General features: G+C 41.5%; 5 protein-coding genes across 16 annotated transcripts in view; 3 read left to right on the forward strand and 2 right to left on the reverse strand.

Moving 5' to 3' along the window:
• The window catches only part of LOC127070603 (nuclear receptor coactivator 2-like), a 39,753-nt gene extending 38,255 nt beyond the window's left edge, over positions 1-1,498 (reverse strand). Inside the window, exon 1 of one of the 4 annotated variants that reach the window (XM_051008772.1) lies at positions 1,350-1,498. The gene's annotated coding sequence lies outside the window, so the exon portion shown is untranslated. Of the gene's footprint in view, positions 1-875; positions 1,025-1,349 lie in introns of those variants that run through there. The other 3 variants (XM_051008778.1, XM_051008773.1, XM_051008774.1) reach the window with 3 other exon arrangements.
• A 1,281-nt stretch (positions 1,499-2,779) lies between these two features.
• LOC127070625 (ankyrin repeat domain-containing protein 39-like) lies at positions 2,780-9,471 on the forward strand. 8 transcript variants are annotated; one of them, XM_051008828.1, is made up of 4 exons: positions 2,780-2,915; positions 3,718-3,883; positions 3,953-4,177; positions 6,819-6,977. In XM_051008828.1, the coding sequence occupies exons 2-4, from the start codon at positions 3,802-3,804 to the stop codon at positions 6,839-6,841; spliced, it is 330 nt and encodes a 109-aa protein (XP_050864785.1). In that variant the 5' UTR covers positions 2,780-2,915; positions 3,718-3,801; the 3' UTR covers positions 6,842-6,977. The 8 variants fall into 8 exon arrangements, with proteins under 8 accessions (XP_050864785.1, XP_050864784.1, XP_050864782.1 ...); XM_051008827.1 differs by lacking the exon at positions 2,780-2,915 and adding an exon at positions 3,026-3,121; XM_051008825.1 differs by lacking the exon at positions 2,780-2,915 and adding an exon at positions 3,052-3,465.
• Positions 4,186-6,672, forward strand: LOC127070622 (uncharacterized). 2 transcript variants are annotated; one of them, XM_051008818.1, is made up of 3 exons: positions 4,186-5,214; positions 5,364-6,027; positions 6,094-6,672. In XM_051008818.1, exons 2-3 carry the CDS (start codon positions 5,535-5,537, stop codon positions 6,423-6,425), a joined length of 825 nt encoding a protein of 274 aa, XP_050864775.1. In that variant the 5' UTR covers positions 4,186-5,214; positions 5,364-5,534; the 3' UTR covers positions 6,426-6,672. The 2 variants fall into 2 exon arrangements, with proteins under 2 accessions (XP_050864775.1, XP_050864774.1); XM_051008817.1 differs by having other exon boundaries at positions 4,186-6,027.
• A 267-nt stretch (positions 9,472-9,738) lies between the features above and the next one.
• On the forward strand, positions 9,739-12,636 carry LOC127070616 (tubulin alpha chain-like). The gene is made up of 6 exons (XM_051008810.1): positions 9,739-9,945; positions 10,005-10,249; positions 10,332-10,559; positions 10,630-10,888; positions 10,963-11,115; positions 11,184-12,636. The coding sequence occupies exons 1-6, from the start codon at positions 9,772-9,774 to the stop codon at positions 11,439-11,441; spliced, it is 1,317 nt and encodes a 438-aa protein (XP_050864767.1). The 5' UTR covers positions 9,739-9,771; the 3' UTR covers positions 11,442-12,636.
• Positions 12,637-14,533: 1,897 nt separating this feature from the next.
• Positions 14,534-15,249, reverse strand: LOC127070630 (probable small nuclear ribonucleoprotein G). Its single transcript, XM_051008834.1, has 4 exons — positions 15,124-15,249; positions 14,953-14,975; positions 14,758-14,882; positions 14,534-14,682 (listed from the first exon to the last, which is right to left on the reverse strand). The coding sequence occupies exons 1-4, from the start codon at positions 15,153-15,155 to the stop codon at positions 14,632-14,634; spliced, it is 231 nt and encodes a 76-aa protein (XP_050864791.1). The 5' UTR covers positions 15,156-15,249; the 3' UTR covers positions 14,534-14,631.
• Positions 15,250-17,070: the final 1,821 nt, after the last annotated feature.

A 17,070-nucleotide genomic window follows, 5' to 3' on the forward strand; every position in this document is an offset into this window, starting at 1 on the left:
TCTTGGAAAGAAACGTCTCGAGTGACACGAGCGTAGTCAACGTTCTCTCGTAATAATCGCACGCACAGCGATCCATCGAAATTCGAGTCGAGCGAGCGAGCGAGCGAAGAAATGAACGAACGAACGAACGAACGTCTCGTGACGCGCCTCTTCGTTTGCAAACTTATATATGTATCTCGTAACGTTAACGCGCGGGGCATGCGCATTGGGCCGTGCGAAGGTGGCTACGTTCTTCGATTCTACGAAGCTTCGTCTCGCCGAAGGGACGAGGGGTGGGGGCCCGCAGAGAAAGAGAGAGAGAGAGAGAGAGAATCGTCGCGCGCATACTCTTTCTCCGATATTTTGGATCTCTTTCTCGTCATTTAAATCGAATATATTCCCGATATTAAAGCGTCGCACAACCTCGACGATCTCTCCTTCGAAATGTTTTCATCTACACCTGTTCGGTTTATTTCGATCTAACGTTAGTCGGTTTTCGAGTTACAACGTCACATAACCTCAAAGGTCTTCTCATTCGGAGCATCGTCGCGTATATCCGCGTTTTAAGATTTAAATCGAACGTATCGCGACGTTTTCGATCGCAACGTCGCCTAACCTCCTTTATCCTTTGAAGTATTTTCACGTCCACGGTACGCAGTCGAACGAAAGATACGCGCGAAACGAATTTTCATCGTTATTGCTTTCCCTTTACCTTCGGAAACGACGTTGGAGAGTTCGCCGAAAAAGAGAGGTTATGCGTAGGATTTGTCGTTAAATCGCGATAAACTGTCGAGACAGAGATCGAGAGAACGAGGATGGATGCGCGTGTACGCTTCAACGACGTACCGGATAACAACGTACGACAAGTATCGAGGCGAAAGAAAATTGTTTCTCACCGACGTAGATGCAGCTCGTCGATATCGAGAAAAGGGATTCCATGTCAGGACGAAGAGACGACACCTCCCCGAGACTTGTCTCTGTCTCGCCGTCCTGCTCGGAAAACGTCTGCACAAGCCACTACACGCACGAGCGGATCTTACCGACGAGAAAAGGGAAAACACGCGCGACGACGACACGGGACGCGAGAGCAACCGAAGAAAGAAAGGGACACGACGACGTTGGCGTTCGCTCGTTCGCGACTCAAAGACAGCACTCGTCGTCCGATGGAAAGGCCATTTTCCTGTTATATCGTGACGGACGCACGCGTGAATATCGGCCTCTATCGACTACGGACGACAACGACGACAATGTCGTGCACTCTCCTCTCTTCCTCGCGATTATCGCGCACACACACGCGCGAAATAACGCACACTTCGGACGATTGATACGCGAAAACGAACACGGTCTTCCTTCCTCCCGTCTTCTCTTACCGGAAGAGCGACGTTTCTTCCAAAATCTGCGATCGTCGAGTGCTTTCCGGCACGTTCTTAAGCACGTTCCTCGTTGGTTTCTTCGTTTCTCAGGCTCTTCCACGTCCGCCTTTAACGCCAAGAACGACGGAACGAGCCGTATAGGTTGCAACAGTTTTCCGTAGAAAAGCACAGCGGGGCGCCACGAGACGCGGCCGCGGCTCTCCTTTTCGCGCTCTCCCCTCCACTCTCGGTAGCAGCACGGCAAAGACTTCCCCCCCACCCAAAACACTCTTGCTCATTCTATCTCTCTTTCTCCTGTTCTCGAGCACACCACACGCGCGAGCACGTACACACACCGTATGCGCACCGTGTGTCGGGCCGCTGCGCTCCTGCCGCCGTCCGTGTCGTTCTCACTCGACGATCGGTTTCAGAGCACTCGTCTCTTCCGTCTCGAGGAACCTCGAAACGCGGGCATCCTAAACAGAGAGGCGTCGCCCGACAGCTTTCAGCCTCGACGAAGAAAAGACGAGTTCTAGCGAGCGAACCTTCGCCTTTCTCTCGTCGTCTCGAGCCCGCCCATGTCTCTCTCTCGCTCTCGCTCTCGCTCTCGCGACGGACGAGAACGAGATACGCGTCTTTGATCTCTCCTTCTCCGCTTCGTCTTCCTCCCGTCGATAGCCTTCGTCGTATCTCCTTTCTTATCGTTCTCGTCTTCCTTCTCTCCCCTCCACGCCCTTCGTTTTCTTTCCTCTATCGCTCGCCGCTACCGTACAATTTTCCCTGCCTCCCTCTCTTTTTATCTCCGTGCGCAGCACGATCCCGTACGCGCTCTCTACGATCGCTGCGCGGCGCGGCGCGGCGCGGCGCGGCGTGGAGAGTACGACGTGTCGGCGGTGTATAGGTGTGCGCGAGTGCGCAAACTCCACTGTCCGTGTGTGCACTTGATTAGCCGTGTCTGACGTCACGGAACGGTTACATTGCTCGCGATTGTCACACACACTCGACCGAGAGGCACACCACCGTCGTACGAGCGAGCGAGCGTAGATTTTCCTTCGCGAAACCGTTATATCCCTTCGAGCCGAGAACTTCGAGCGATAGGGTACGCGCGCCCGCGCGCACCTCCGATGCGATCCGTCGTCCACGAGAGAACGATCGCTTTCCGCGCAGAGAACGAATTGCCTTCGCCAAGTAACGCGGCCGGGCTCGCACGCGCAAACCACCCGCGGTATTCGTGAAACGACTGAGTGCACGCAACGCACTCTCTTCTCCTGCCCGTGCGAAAGGTGCCCCGCCAGGTGGCGACACCGTGCGATCTCGAAACGATCCTCGACGAACGCGATTCGACCCACGGGAACGCACGATTTTTAACGAGAACGTACGATTCCGCCTTGCCTCGTTACCAAGCGCACGAATATCGCGCGTCGAAACGTTTCGATCGCCTTGGGAAGAGATACGTCCATCCTGTCGCGTCCTCCACGATCGGAATAACTTTCGCTCTACGAACGTCGCGTCTCTCCGATATTCTCCCCCGCGTTCCGGCGATCTTCTTTCTCGTCGAACGTTTTTGAACGCTCTTCCTCGAAGGTAACCTTGCGCTCGGTTCTCATTGGTCCGATCATTTCTCGCTCGGCCAATCGAAACGCGCTCTTGCGTCGACCCTAGGGACCTCTGACGGGCCCGAGCGTCGTCATCCCTTTTCCCTCTTAACCCTGTCAAACGTCACGGTTCGAATCGGTACTCCGATTTAACCGTGTATTCCGTCGAATTCCACTCGTTCTCCCTCTCGAAAGGTACATCCTCCCGCTTTTTGGATCATCGACGCATGGATGCCGTCCGCAAACGTTTGTCCTTCTCGCGTTCGAAATTGGCGCTCTCTCGGGAGGCAAACTCTCGTTCGCGCATCTATCGCCTTTGCCAAGACGTCGCGTACACGCACGGAAAGGGAACGCTTTCCTCGCGTATATAAACGCGTAGGAGAAAATTAAAGGTACCGGCGAGAAGTGTGCGATCTCGCGATGCAACGCTCTTGCGCGTCTAAACCTTTTCGAATAGCCTACGTTCCGAAAGCTCCGATTCGAAAATCGATCGAGAGATGCAGCGCTCTTAAGGCTCGCGAGGAGTGAAAGTTTCGCAAGTGAGAAACGTTTCGTGTTCTCTGTATGTTACGAAACACCTTTAAATATAGCGTGCGTAAGCAGATCGCTCGATCAAGATTTTCAACGAGCGGAAGTAAATACCGATTCCGTCGATTACATCCGCTCCTCGAAAGATATTCGTTCGATTCGGTGAATCTCGTTACGAGAGAGGATACTCGGAGAAGACGCTTCGAATCCCCTGTCGCGCCGAGTACGTCCAAGCTCCAAGTTTTTACCGTTCTATGTTTCAGCGAACTAAAGAATCCAAACGCTCGTTCCGCCGTCGCTTGGAAGAGTCGACGTATAGAAGTGGTCGAACGCTTCAACTATCACAGATGCCATACATTCTGGTGCGTGGTAATTTAGCTTCGTACGGTCACAGGTATCCCTGGAGAGTTCTAGTATCTGGGCTCAAAGGTAACGCTTCGTACTCCGACCGTCTCTTGAATGGCAGAAGAAATCGAGTCGATGGATTATCTTTTCTAGCGTCCGACATAGAGCAACTTACTCGCTTTGCTTCTGGAGGATATTGCGACGATTCTACGATAGTCTACTTACAACATCCTTGCGTGATATTGACCGCTCTGGAGGTTCTCGGATACAAGGTGGTCGCTTCTTCCAGCACCAGCGTCAAGCAAGACTACAACGAATACATGTGGACTATGAGAAAAGATTTCTCGGAGCCTGAACCTGAACTTGTCATAAAAGCACGTAAGTTTCACCGACGGGACACCGTTTCCATCAACTTTTATACATCCATGAAGGTAAATCTTTCTAAGCCGTACGAAACTTTGGCAGAGCAACGAGTCGTTGTTTCCGTCGTGTCGACCGAGCGACACGTGCTCTGTCGGAGAATTCAGAAATAGGTTAGAGACGATTGTTACGGATTTTCTTAAGTAGCAGAAATTCGGTAAAAAACGCCAAAAGAGGCAACGTTACGTACGTGCGAGACGGTCGTCGAGGTTCGGAGCTTGCGAGTAAACCTGCTCGTTGCGATAACGTCAAACGTAAGGTACGTTCGTACGTGCGGACACCGTCGTTCGTCCCGACCGGTACGAAAAATGAAAACCTAACGATCGAAAACCGATCGAACGACACTCCCTACTGATATTTCTACGAACTTTGACGAAAGCTTCGATCTCGATGTAACGTGCCTCCTCTCGAGCGGCTCTCTTCGTCGAAAGTGTACTGTGTCGTTTGTAAATTTAAAACGATCGAGCGAATGGTCACTTGCCATCTTCTGTCTTATCTGGACCAATGAAAATAAAGTAAACGGGCTCCTTTTATACGCTTTCCCGACGATACAATACGTCTGTCATTTTTCATTGGTCTTACGATCGAGGAAAAATTATCACGTGTCGCGTAACAACGTGATACGAACGAAAGTGAAATTAATTTATTTGCAACTTGGAACGATCGCATTTTTCAACGTCGTCGATATTTCAAAATTTCTATCTACTTTTGCGCATTTTTTTTCGTTCGACGCGATTGTCAACTTACTTCATTCCGTACTTACAGTGCGCGCGCGCGCGTGTGTGTGCGTGCGTATAAAGTATTGAACAAAATTTGATTCGAGAGTGCGATGCGTCATTTATCGCACGAATTCCTCGACTGAGAAAAGTGCAATTGACGCGAAAATGGATAGAAGTGGAAGCGAGAAACAACAGGTATGAATACGCACCGTCTTCGTCCTCTTCGCACTATTTCGATCTGAAATTTTAAACTCGGCGATCGATAGGACGGATAAGGTACGTACGTCGTGCGTTAAACGCACGTAGGGGGAAAAAAGTGTAAACGCGTCCGTTTCGACTTTGTACGATCGCGTGTCACTCGTCTTTTATTCGCGACATCAATGAGATTTAGAGAGGATATATTTTCTTTATTTTTCAATTCAAAGCAAGTAGAATGACTACAGTTTTGCCGAGTCAAAGGACGATAAGGATCTTCGGTTATACATCTCTCGTTTAAAGGTTATCGTTTTTGTAATCGTTGACGGGAGAGTTGGCTTACGTCGAAAAATCCAACGTTTTGTACAAACGATTAGCGATAAAGTTCAATCGAATCGAAGATGGTGAAAAAATGTGCTGTCGTGTGGAACTATTACAACAAAAAAGTGGACGGCTCTCAAGTCATCGCTTTTTGCAAGTTTTGCGATCATTCGTACGTACAAAATGCAGCGCGTATGGAAAGACACTTGGAACGCTGTCTAAAGTGTCCAGGAGAAGTCAGACGACAATTCATACAAGTAAGAAACGACAAAAGAAACAAAGCAAACGTTCTTGGCGTTAAAGTCAATGACAAACAGCGAAAGCGAGAATCTTCGTTGGAACGTGTTACCGACTTGGAATTGGAAGGTCTAGACGATTGGCATTATAAGAATCGATACTACACGGACGAGATGTCGGAAACGATTCAACAGTGCGACGCAAAAATAGTGATACAATCTAAGGATAAGTCACGGACGAGCCACGACTCTAACGTTCAAAGTATCAGAGGCGATGGAAGCGCAAAGATAAGAACTAGGGACTCGAGTCAGACCGACGCAGAGATGGCTAAAATTGGTAATTTCAAAACGTTAGATATTATTTTAACGTTAGATATTATTATATTTTTAAACGCTTTCGCAGATGGATCCGAAGAACATAAAGGTACCATTCGTCGTAAGAAATCCCTACCGGCTAGAAGAATTTCGCGATGGCCGTTTCTTTCTATCCGCGATCCAGGCTATTCGCCCTTACAGAGCAAAATATATCAGGAACAATTGTTGGAGAGCCGGACCTCGAGAAAGATAGCCGAGCTGGAGTTACGCCGTAAAACTTTGGAATTGGAAAGATTTCAATGGGAATTCGAAAGGGACAAAGCTCAAAGCGAAATACGCTGGGCTTACGAAATGCGAATGATGCAACTACAAGAGGAGCACGAAAGGAAACTGATCGACCAAAACAGAAGTCGAGGATAGACGCTCTATCGAGAAGATATTGCGACTCGTTTTAACTTTCACGCTTGCGAATCGCAGACATGCGTTCCGTGGTTATTCGTAGAAACTCCCTAAGCACGACGGTCGACCTCTTTGGATATTCTATAATATCAAATATGAAAAAGATTTATGTTGCGACTAAATAAAATTTTAAGTAACGAAAAAAAAGACAAAAAGAAAGTCACCTCGAGCTTATTAAATCCATACATGTCATACCTCGCACAAACGCGTATGTATATAATAATTTGATCGTCTCTGCGTAGAAACATTGCTAAGAGAAAAGGAGACCTAAAAGCATGAAAAGCCCACTCTCATTACTTTCTCATCGCATCTGTCATCTTCGATCTCGTAAGCATTGTAATTATTTTCTTCTAGAAGGAAAAGATGGCGAAGTCTAACGAAAGTTGTATCGACACCATGGCGGAGCCGGTCAGTGCGATGCCTGAGAAATGGGTTAACACCGCAACGAGCGAAACTTTTTATTACGTTGGTGTAAGAGGATCGCCGTACGCAACCGAATCATCCGTTTTCGAATTATCTCCGGACGAACTCTTGGCGCTTACCAAACGTTTTCAAAGCTCTGCTTCGACGGTGGTCAATGGCGCACTGATCAAAGGTTCATCCAAAATTTTTTACATTAACAGAATAAGTCTATAAGTTTACTTCAAACTACTTCGTTTTCTTTCAAATTGACGATCGAACTCTCGAGCACATCGATTGCTTTTTTCGAACGAATAATGAAACAAACATCCTAACAAACTTATCGTTGACAATTTCTTTTAGGACGACCCTTTTCGGTTATCAATGCTCTAGCCGAATTAGGCTATCGAGTTATTTGTAGTACCGGGGAAGCTGAAATTCTTTGGACGCTGCAACGAGAGGTTTAACTTTTCTAAAGGATTGTACTTGTAGTAAAGAATATGCACACATATAAAGATATAGACCAGTATTTTGTGCGTAACATGTAACATTAATCTGCGCAATCATCAAAGAGGATCCTAGAACAATTATCTAATCCCTTATTTTATGGACTAATGGATGATCGTTCGCTTTTTATTTTTTACGTTTGCCGGTTGTTAGTCTCTAGCGATATGTCGTTATAAGCATTAGGTGATAAATGCGTACGGACCAAATATAACGAATCGTTATTTGTAAAAAGATACATTCGATTAGCAACTATTTTTTAGCAACTACTTTAGTCATTATTTTATTGGATTGTACAAGGATAGATACTTTTTATACATTTTCTTATGAAAAGAAAGAAAGAAAAAAAACATTGCAGAGTTTAGCCTATTTTCATAATTCGATAAATATACGGAATGGAATTGTTAAACGACCGTACAACGATGCCTATGCATGATATTGCAACGTAAAAAGCATATTATGTTGAATGTTATGCAGTGTTTTAGGCAATTTCAATCGAACCCGAGTATAACGCTCGACGCGTTTCCCAACGAAATTAGCAATTTGGAAAGAGAAGCTATCCGAATCTTTCTACGCGATTAGCGGCCCAGCATTTTACATTTTTTAGATCGTATCAATAGGAGAACAAGGCGAACATTCATTCAAAAGAAGAAAAAAAAGTTAATTACGCGTCCAAATATATGGATTCTCTATAGTTAAGAAAATAAATAACTGTAACGGTTTCTCTCTTCGCTTTATATCTTTATCGTTTGAGGAATAAAAAAGTTTCTATCGTTAACGTTGAAGCAACGTTTAACGAGTTTATAGATTTTTTACCAATGTACAGAAGAAGATGGAAAGTATTTTAAGTAACTCGTTGTATCTACAATGTTCATCGACGTATCAGTTTTTATCGTTGTTGTAACAATGATTGCGTAGCGATCGTTTATCGATAATTGAAGAACGTACCTTCGACCGAGAATGGATATTTCAAACGTCAATTTTGGCGATTCATCGTCCTGTGTACTTTAAGACGAAAGCAAACTACTGAATGATTTATTGTATTGTTACACAAACCACGTGGTTTATACTTAAGTTTTCTTTTTTTTCCCCGTATTAGTATTATTATATTATACTATATTCATGTACCATTCGTTCTATGGAATCTTGCATTTTAAGATTCATGTATTCTATTCTTTATAGAAGAGATTAAATCGTACGTGTATACATGCATAAAAGTGTTTGAATTTTTTCAACGACGAGGCCGAGAGAAAGAAAGAGTTATCTGTTTTATTACGATGTGCGTCTATAGACGTATACGTTACGCGTACGCATTCAAGTTGACACCACTATCCTAAATAAATTAGCGCGATCGAAGACTTTAAATCTAAAAATCAAATGAGTTACAGATTGAAGAAAAAATGGCGAAAGAGCACGAGCACGAGCACGAGCACGTAGACTCCTGTTGCAGTTTATCCGCCAACTTGGGCGTTAGTCAATCTTTGTCCGAGATCGAATTCGAGCGAGGCATATGGTACGCCGGTGAGTTGTCCAAAAATATTGCTTCGATAAATTTCAATTCGATATTAGATGTTTCACGTTTCTTTTCCAGCTCAATACAACGACAAGGACAAAGTAGAAGGATTTTTAAGAAAGGGAATTAGGGCGGACATCGAAGATTCCGCTGGATACACGGCTCTTCACTATGCAGCTCGGAATGGACATTATCGGATCTGTGAAATGTTGTTGCAACATGGAGCTAACGTAAACGCTAGAACGCGTTGCGGCCAAGCGACTGCTCTTCACAGAGCAGCTACGCAAGGACACGATCGCGTCGTCGAATCTTTGTTAAAGCACGGTGCTAACGCAGATTTGAAGGATGCCGATGGTTGTACCGCTCTGCACAGAGCTATCATCGCCGCTCGCGTGTCCGTTTGCGAAAGTTTGATTCCGCACTCGGATCTGTCCATCGTCGATCATAAAAATCGTAGCGCGAAACAATTGGCTAACGAGTACTGCAACGACGTCGTCTCGCTTTTATCTTCGTAATCTTAACAGAAATGTTTTTATCTTACGTCGTCAATTGTCTTCGTATTAAAAATAATCGATTAATGCAAACAAATAATCTATACTGCGATATCTTATTGAACAATAGGATTAAACTTCAATGCTGATCATCATCAGCCGTCACGTCAGCTGTCGCAATGACGAACGTAACATCAATAAACGAGTAAAATACAATAGACGTCGTTAAAAGAATCCTCTCGGCGAATCTTCAAAATTCTCTTGAAAATATGTCGCTGATACGTTAGCCGTGTTCCCTTTCTCTCCCCGTTTCTCTCTCTCTCCCTCTAATGTTATTACAAAATTTAACGTTACAAACTATCAAAAGAAACTTGAGAGAGATGAACGGTAAATTAAAAGGATGAGCACGACCGGCGAAGTCGTCACTATTTTTATCGGTCAAGCTGGAACTCAAGTGGCAAGTGCCTGTTGGGAATTACTTTGTCTCGAACACGGTCTCAGACCTGATGGTTTTCTTCAACGTGGATACGGACCCGTCGATCAACGTTACTACACGTTCTTTGGACCAACCGCGGTGAGACGTCCACTAGTTTCTCGAATATAGTTGGAACATGATCGACTGTGATACTTTAGACAGGAAAATGCACGCCCCGGACCGTGATAGTGGATTTGGAGCCAAGTGTGGTCGACGAGATCAGAACCGGTGCTTACAGAAATCTCTTCAATCCGTCGTCGTTGATAACTGGCAAGGAAGATGCAGCGAATAATTTTGCAAGAGGATATTACTCGATCGGTGCAGAGATAAAAGATCTCGTTCTAGATCGTATTCGAACCACCTGCGAGGCTTGTTCCCGATTATCCGGCTTCCTCATCTTCAGGCAAAATTTCGTTTACTATATTCCTGTCGAGTCTTCGTCATTAACGAGACGGAGGATGACAAGTGCGTTATTTATCTTCTAGATCCTTTGGCGGTGGCACTGGTAGCGGCTTAACTACTTTGCTGCTGGAAAATCTCTACGTGGACTATGGGAAAAAATTGAAATTGGATTTCGCAATTTATCCAGCGCCGAACATATCCACAGCCGTCGTCGAACCTTATAATTCCATACTAACGACTCACGGGACTCTAGATTACGAGGATTGTTGTTTTATCGTCGATAACGAAGCTTTGTACGATATTTGTGCGAGGTTCGAATTTTCTACGTAGCAACGTTTCGATACCTGAGATATCTTTTTTATACGTTCGTCGCATCCCTAGGAATCTGAACGTGGAAAATCCGACTTATACGAATCTCAACAGATTGCAAGCTCAAGTAGTATCCTGCATCACGGCGTCGATAAGATTCGAAGGCTCGGTCAACGTCAATTTGGAGGAGTTGCAGACGAATTTAGTACCTTATCCAAGAATTCATTTCCCCTTGGTAACGTATGCTCCCATAACTACGCCTGAAAGAGCAATGAACACGGCGATGTCCGTTCAACGGATCACGTACGATTGCTTCGAGCCTGCTAATCAAGTAAATCGTAGCAAGATCGAGTTTGCACGAGATGGAGCGAAATTATCTTACTCGTCTCCGTCGTTCGATCTTAGATGGTAAAGTGCGATCCTCGTACGGGTATTTACATGAGCTGCTGTCTACTTTATCGCGGTGACGTAAGTCCGAGTGACGTTAATAACACCATCGCTAGTTTGAAGGGCAAAAGGTTCATACGATTCGTTGGTTGGAGTCCGGCAGGATTCAAGGTGAAGTCAACGACGATCGTTGATACAATTTGGAGTAGAATTCAAACTAATCGTCTCTGTTATTTTAGGTAGGAATTAATTATCAGCCATCCACGACGGTTCCTGGCGGTGATTTGGCCTATTCGAACAAAACTGTGGCAATGTTGTACAACAACACGGCGATTCGACACGCTTGGGTCAAGATTGCACGGAAATGTGACTTGATGTATCAGAAAAGAGCTTTCGTTCATCACTACGTTGGCGAAGGTATGGAGGAGAAAGTCTTCCAAGAGGCTATAGACAACACAGCTGCCCTCGTCGAGGATTACAAAGAGGTCGAATTATGACGCGTCAACGTTTTCTTCGATCTTATAAAATAAAGTCGATCTCGATCGGAAAATATCGAACAACGAAATCACAAACGGAAACTATGAAGTTCGAATGAGACGACGAATCGCCACGACTCGTGTTTGGAAATCGCATTTTCAACGATCGATTGGTATAGAAAATAAACGTGTTGACAAAAAATATACTAATTACCTTTAATTGACTAGACGAAGCTTCGTCACGATTTCTAGCAGCGCACGCGAGTTCGAAGTGAGCGGGCACTTTGGACGCGCATGCGCGATGCGTCGCTACGACTCGTGCAAGTGTGTATACACACACACACACATGTATATATTTATCAATTTTTATTTACAAATTAAAACCTAGTACTCCACGCGAAAACTTAAAAGACAAAAAATCGAAGAAGAAATTTGAAATCCGATAAATACTTTTTTTACTTGCTTTCTTACGCCGCATGCGCATTAGCTCGTCCGCCGTACATATCGAATTGACGCACGACGAAATTATACGACACCAGCTCGGCGAAGAGTACAAAAAAAAAATGAACCGAAGGAGCGTCGAAAGAAGCCTGTCTTTTCTCGGTGCACGTACTCGTTGTACGACGATGAGACTTGCTTCGAGTCTCTCCATTCGATCGCTACGAAGCAAGTGAGATATCCCAAGTCCGTGTTGTAGTCCCTTGAAGAAATTGCTATTGTCTCGACGCGAAAGCGAAACAGGCGCATTTTCAACAGTTTTTGTCAACTCGCGTAAAGATTACTCATGAGAATTGCTTATTTTTATACGTGACTTTTATATACGAACATTTTTTTAAATGTCCGAAAAGATAACCTCGTATAACCTTTACCTTTCGAGCGAGCGCTCGATCGCTAATATCCGAGAAAAATTGCGATCGTAAGAATTCGTAACATCTTCTCCAGCACCTTAAGATTTAATCGTTCGAAGTAGAGTGTAATTCGACAAGTCGGTTGCTATGGTAATCCTATGTCGAGTGTGACTCGACAATAATGGTCGCTATGGCAACTTTATGTCGAGTACCACTCGACATAGTTTTCCTTTTACTCACGACCAGCCTTATGCGTCGCATTTTGTCAGTCGTTACTCTACAGCAGTGTCGAACGTACTGCTTCCGTTCTCAATTCTTATAAAAAAAAAAAAAAAAAATCATCGGTTAAATAATGTGTGACACTGACAGTAGTGATGACGAATACATGGATACTTATAATTTACTTACTTCTCGACGTAATAAAAGAACGATTAACGATATATATTCGAGTGACACAGAGGATGAAAACGCTGCTAATAAAACGCAAAGAAAGTGTAGAAGATTTATTTCCGATTCGAGTGACGACGAAGAGGAATGTAGTAAAGTATACTACGATGGACTCTCCGATATTTGGGTCGAACTAACTTCGAAAGATGACGAAAATACAACGATTCCGTTTTCGATCGGACAAGAAAGAATCGGCCCGCAAAACTGTGATAATTGTATAGACCCGTTAGACTATTTTCAATTATACTTCACCAATGAATTGATTGAAAATATTGTTGTAAAAACGAACAACTATGCCCGTTCGAAAATTGCAAAGAGAGTATTGTCCGAAAGGTCGATATGGAATACCTGGAAGGATTTAACCGTATCAGAAATGAAAGCTTTTTTAGGACTTGTATTGAATATGGGAATTGTTCGTTTATCTAATATACAGGATTATTGGTCCAAAGAGGAAGAATTTCACGTACCGTTCTTTTCTAAAATCATCGATAAAGGTCGATTCATGCAAATATTTTGGATGTTACATTTAAACGAAGTACACGAACCAAATGCAATATTAGAAACTAGATTACAAAAAGTGAGCAAATATCTTGAATATCTAGATTTGAAATTCCGAGAACATTTTATTCCTAACAAATGTATTTCTATAGTCGAATCCGTGGTGAAATACAAAGGAAGATTAGGTTCTACCGTTTATAATCCTCAAAAACCGACAAAGTGGGGTATTCGTTTGTACGTTTTAACGGATTCAGAAAGCGGTTATTTGTATTCTTTTCTACCGTATTATGGAAGTATAACGACTGAAAATTTACCGTATCCCGAGCTTCCTGTTACCAATAGAGCAGTTTTATATCTCTACAAGAATCTTCAAAATTCAATTCCAGAAGCAAGCGGTTATCACGTGTATACTGGTAGATTTTATTCCAGTGTAACACTAGCGAAAGAATTATTATCTCGTTCTTGTCATTTTACTGGTATAATAATGACGAACGGGAAACATGTTCCGGATTGTTTTAAAGAAGGGAAGTTGAAAAAGGGTGATATTGTAGCTTGTAGAAATGAAAATGTATTATTGTTTCAATTGAGAGATAAAAAGATTGTTAGTATGATAAGTACTTGGCATACCATAGACGTAGAAACCAAAAACAAAATACCACACGTCATACAGGATTATAACAAAAATATGAGCGGCATTAATTTGGCCAACGATTGCGCTTCGGTTTATTGTTTTATGAAAAAAACCTTAAAATGGTGGCGCAGATTATTTTTCTGGGGTTTAGAAATGTCCGTAATAAATTCGTATATTCTTTATAATTATAGAGAAAGAGGGAGCAATCCTATGACGTATTTAAAATTTGTTAAAGTTCTCGTAAGAGGGCTAACAAAAGATTTTTATTCCACCTCGACAAATATTCCGCGTGTATTTTTAAATGATAACCAACGACTAAATAACGAGTTACACGTTATTCAGTTGAATCCTTTGCATAAACATAAAGATTGTAAAGTCTGCTCGAATAGGAAAATAAAAGGAGGAAGACGAGAAACGAATTATTACTGCGAAACTTGTACCGATCATCCCGCTCTTCACGTTGGAGAATGTTTTAAAAGATATCACACTTTGCAAGATTTTAAAATGTAACTTTTTATTGGGACTAATTCTTTTTTCCTCTTTCTCCTTTATTTTATTTCAATAAAGCATAGCTAAAGCAAATTGTCCATCGATTGAATGGACAAAAATAGAGAGTGCTAAAGATCAAATTAAGTGTATATAAACATATATACATAAATGACGCAATAAGTTGTGCGATAAAAAATCGATTTGTGGGACATGTTGGACAGACGTGTATTTAATAAACCATAGTTGATCTTATTTGGAACTTTGCATCACCTAAATATACATTTACATATTTATTAACTCATATTCTATCTAATGCCTCTAACATAATAACGCTATTTCCTCGAATCACCTGGAATAGAAAATATTAATACGATTGAATATCGAAGGAGGAAAGAATTAATTTTAACGTCGATACATTACTCACCACCATACCAATATTATTTTTTGTACCATCTTTACATTCTTCCACGCTCTCATCGATTACCATATTCATAAATGGATCAAAACCACGTAAAATACCAATTACGTGCCTTCCACCGTTTAATTTTACTGTAAAGAAAGCTTTTACCACAAACGAATACAAATTATAACTAATATTATGTCATTTGTTTATACTCACGTGAAAGACGTTTGTCCATATACCTACGAATAATAAAACAAAAAGATAATAATTTCGTAAACATCAAATAGATAACCTAAAATTTAGCACTATCTAACAATTTCATGATGAAATCGAACTTAAATACAATTTGAAATATTATGTAGAATATATAAATATAAACGTACTAACTTTTTGAGTTCTGGAGGATGCGCTTTACTCATTTTTAGTTACTTCAATTCGAAAATCTACGCTTACGAAAATAACGTACCTTAACCAACTTTAACCAAGTGGATATAACCCTGACGCGATCAGGAGTGCCACTACACAAAAACTTAACATCTTGTAAAATAATAATGAAACTAAATAATTTTGATACGTATACGTGTATGTAAATATTTGTTACAGAACGGTAACTTTATTCATTTTAATACATAAAACAAATAATTACAAGTTTGTACTTGGCTATAAGCCAGTTGGTAACAGGTTCCTGCAGTCTACAACATCGTTCGAATAACGCATATTATAACACTGATATACATACAGTTTCCGACTAACAATGTAATTACATTTTATAAATTATATTAATTATTTTTTAATTTTTTAATACAATACATAACGCGCTGCGAATAATCTTTTTTTCTATATCGTTCATTTTTGTTATATCTCGAAGATACGTATAATAAAAGTATTTATAGAACAAATAACAATAAATAATCAAATATTAATCGGAGCTATCTGTACATATTGATTCAATTGTTTCTCGCTTTAATCGTCGATCTCTATGACGATGATCTCTCAACGATTACGACGAAAAACAATTTCCTATAGATTATATCATGATCTTATACATTTCTATATATGTAGGTGTTTTCAATCGTTTGTAATCGCGTTATTAAATATAATAATCTCACAAGGTACTGTAAGTACAAAATATAAGTACGTCCATATTAAATATTTATAAAAGTACAACACATCGATTCGTTAACGCAAGAAATATAAATCTAAATAGATATTTCGAAAAGATATATTTTGAAATTGGCAAATCGACCGTACAGACCGTACAGAGACGATATTTCTAACAAAGAATTGATCGGAATCGATTTTGTACAACGTAAACATAAAGATCACAAAGAGTTTCTTCGGAAAAGTTTCTTTCGAAGAAATTCATTCTCGCGTCAAATATTTTTTTTGGCGGGATCCAAACTTCTCTTTAGAGAAATCTTATTAGACGGATTGGACGACCAGTGGAATCACTCCAGCATTAAATTACTTACTCGTCTACAAACAATTAACACGATACACGATATACACAATTGTATTGGCATAATCGGGAGGAATGGTTTTTTTTTTTGTTGTTTTTATATCTTTTTCTTTTTTACGCGTACTTTTTTCCGTAAAGAATCATTGCCTTCAAAATATGATCGTGTAAAAGGTTCGCGTTGGAAAGCTCGTAACAAAACCTAGCGAATAATTTTAGTATGGCGCAGTCTCGAACGTACAAACGTAATAAAGGCTAATTAAAAAAATTCAAATAAAAAAAAGTTAATCAATTATCAACCTATATTTATAAATTACATTTATCAAGACGTATCGAAAATGAAATACATACTCGATTTGATTGGAGGCTTGCACTTTAAGTAAGTACTTTAGACGGATCACATAGAAGATCAAAACATTTGATAAGTATACGTTTCTCAAATATAAGAAGCAGTACGCGACCAACAGTCGCAGCAGGTACATTCAAAAATGATTTTAACTTTGACGTTATTTTTCGAGCAAATACACATGCACGCAAGCACACGCACACGCACACGCACGCACATACACGCAGTGAGAATGAAACGATTAATTAGCACAAAAATATCATTTTTTACATGCTACCGCGTATGCTGCTAACGCAAAATATATGAAATGTATCATTCCTAACTTCTCTATACACAGCTTGTATAATAAATAACGTTATAAGCGTATAGCATCGGACATCGACTGTGGTTTTTTTTTGTTCATCCTATTTTAGAAATATGTTATAGTGATCTATATAATAACAAGAATATAGCATGAACATTTATATAATACTCGATATAACAGGCAGACACGTTTTTCTACGATCGATATGCTATAATACACGTAATCTCG

This window comes from Vespula vulgaris, chromosome 19, assembly GCF_905475345.1.
Source record: "Vespula vulgaris chromosome 19, iyVesVulg1.1, whole genome shotgun sequence".
Classification (NCBI taxonomy): domain Eukaryota; kingdom Metazoa; phylum Arthropoda; class Insecta; order Hymenoptera; family Vespidae; genus Vespula; species Vespula vulgaris.

What these genes read in the sequence shown, in the direction of transcription:
- LOC127070625 (XM_051008821.1), top strand. Translation starts at nt 8,768, where the DNA reads ATGGCGAAAGAGCACGAGCACGAGCACGAGCACGTAGACTCCTGTTGC. An exon ending in GCGAGGCATATGGTACGCCG is followed by an intron (nt 8,889 to 8,958) that starts GTGAGTTGTCCA and finishes TTTCTTTTCCAG; the next exon opens with CTCAATACAACGACAAGGAC.
- LOC127070622 (XM_051008817.1), top strand. Translation starts at nt 5,535, where the DNA reads ATGGTGAAAAAATGTGCTGTCGTGTGGAACTATTACAACAAAAAAGTG. An exon ending in CGCAGAGATGGCTAAAATTG is followed by an intron (nt 6,028 to 6,093) that starts GTAATTTCAAAA and finishes ACGCTTTCGCAG; the next exon opens with ATGGATCCGAAGAACATAAA.
- LOC127070630 (XM_051008834.1), bottom strand. Translation starts at nt 15,155, where the DNA reads ATGAGTAAAGCGCATCCTCCAGAACTCAAAAA. An exon ending in TATGGACAAACGTCTTTCAC is followed by an intron (nt 14,883 to 14,952) that starts GTGAGTATAAAC and finishes CTTTCTTTACAG; the next exon opens with TAAAATTAAACGGTGGAAGG. An exon ending in AAAATAATATTGGTATGGTG is followed by an intron (nt 14,683 to 14,757) that starts GTGAGTAATGTA and finishes TTTCTATTCCAG; the next exon opens with GTGATTCGAGGAAATAGCGT.
- LOC127070616 (XM_051008810.1), top strand. Translation starts at nt 9,772, where the DNA reads ATGAGCACGACCGGCGAAGTCGTCACTATTTTTATCGGTCAAGCTGGA. An exon ending in CGTTCTTTGGACCAACCGCG is followed by an intron (nt 9,946 to 10,004) that starts GTGAGACGTCCA and finishes GTGATACTTTAG; the next exon opens with ACAGGAAAATGCACGCCCCG. An exon ending in GCTTCGAGCCTGCTAATCAA is followed by an intron (nt 10,889 to 10,962) that starts GTAAATCGTAGC and finishes GTTCGATCTTAG; the next exon opens with ATGGTAAAGTGCGATCCTCG.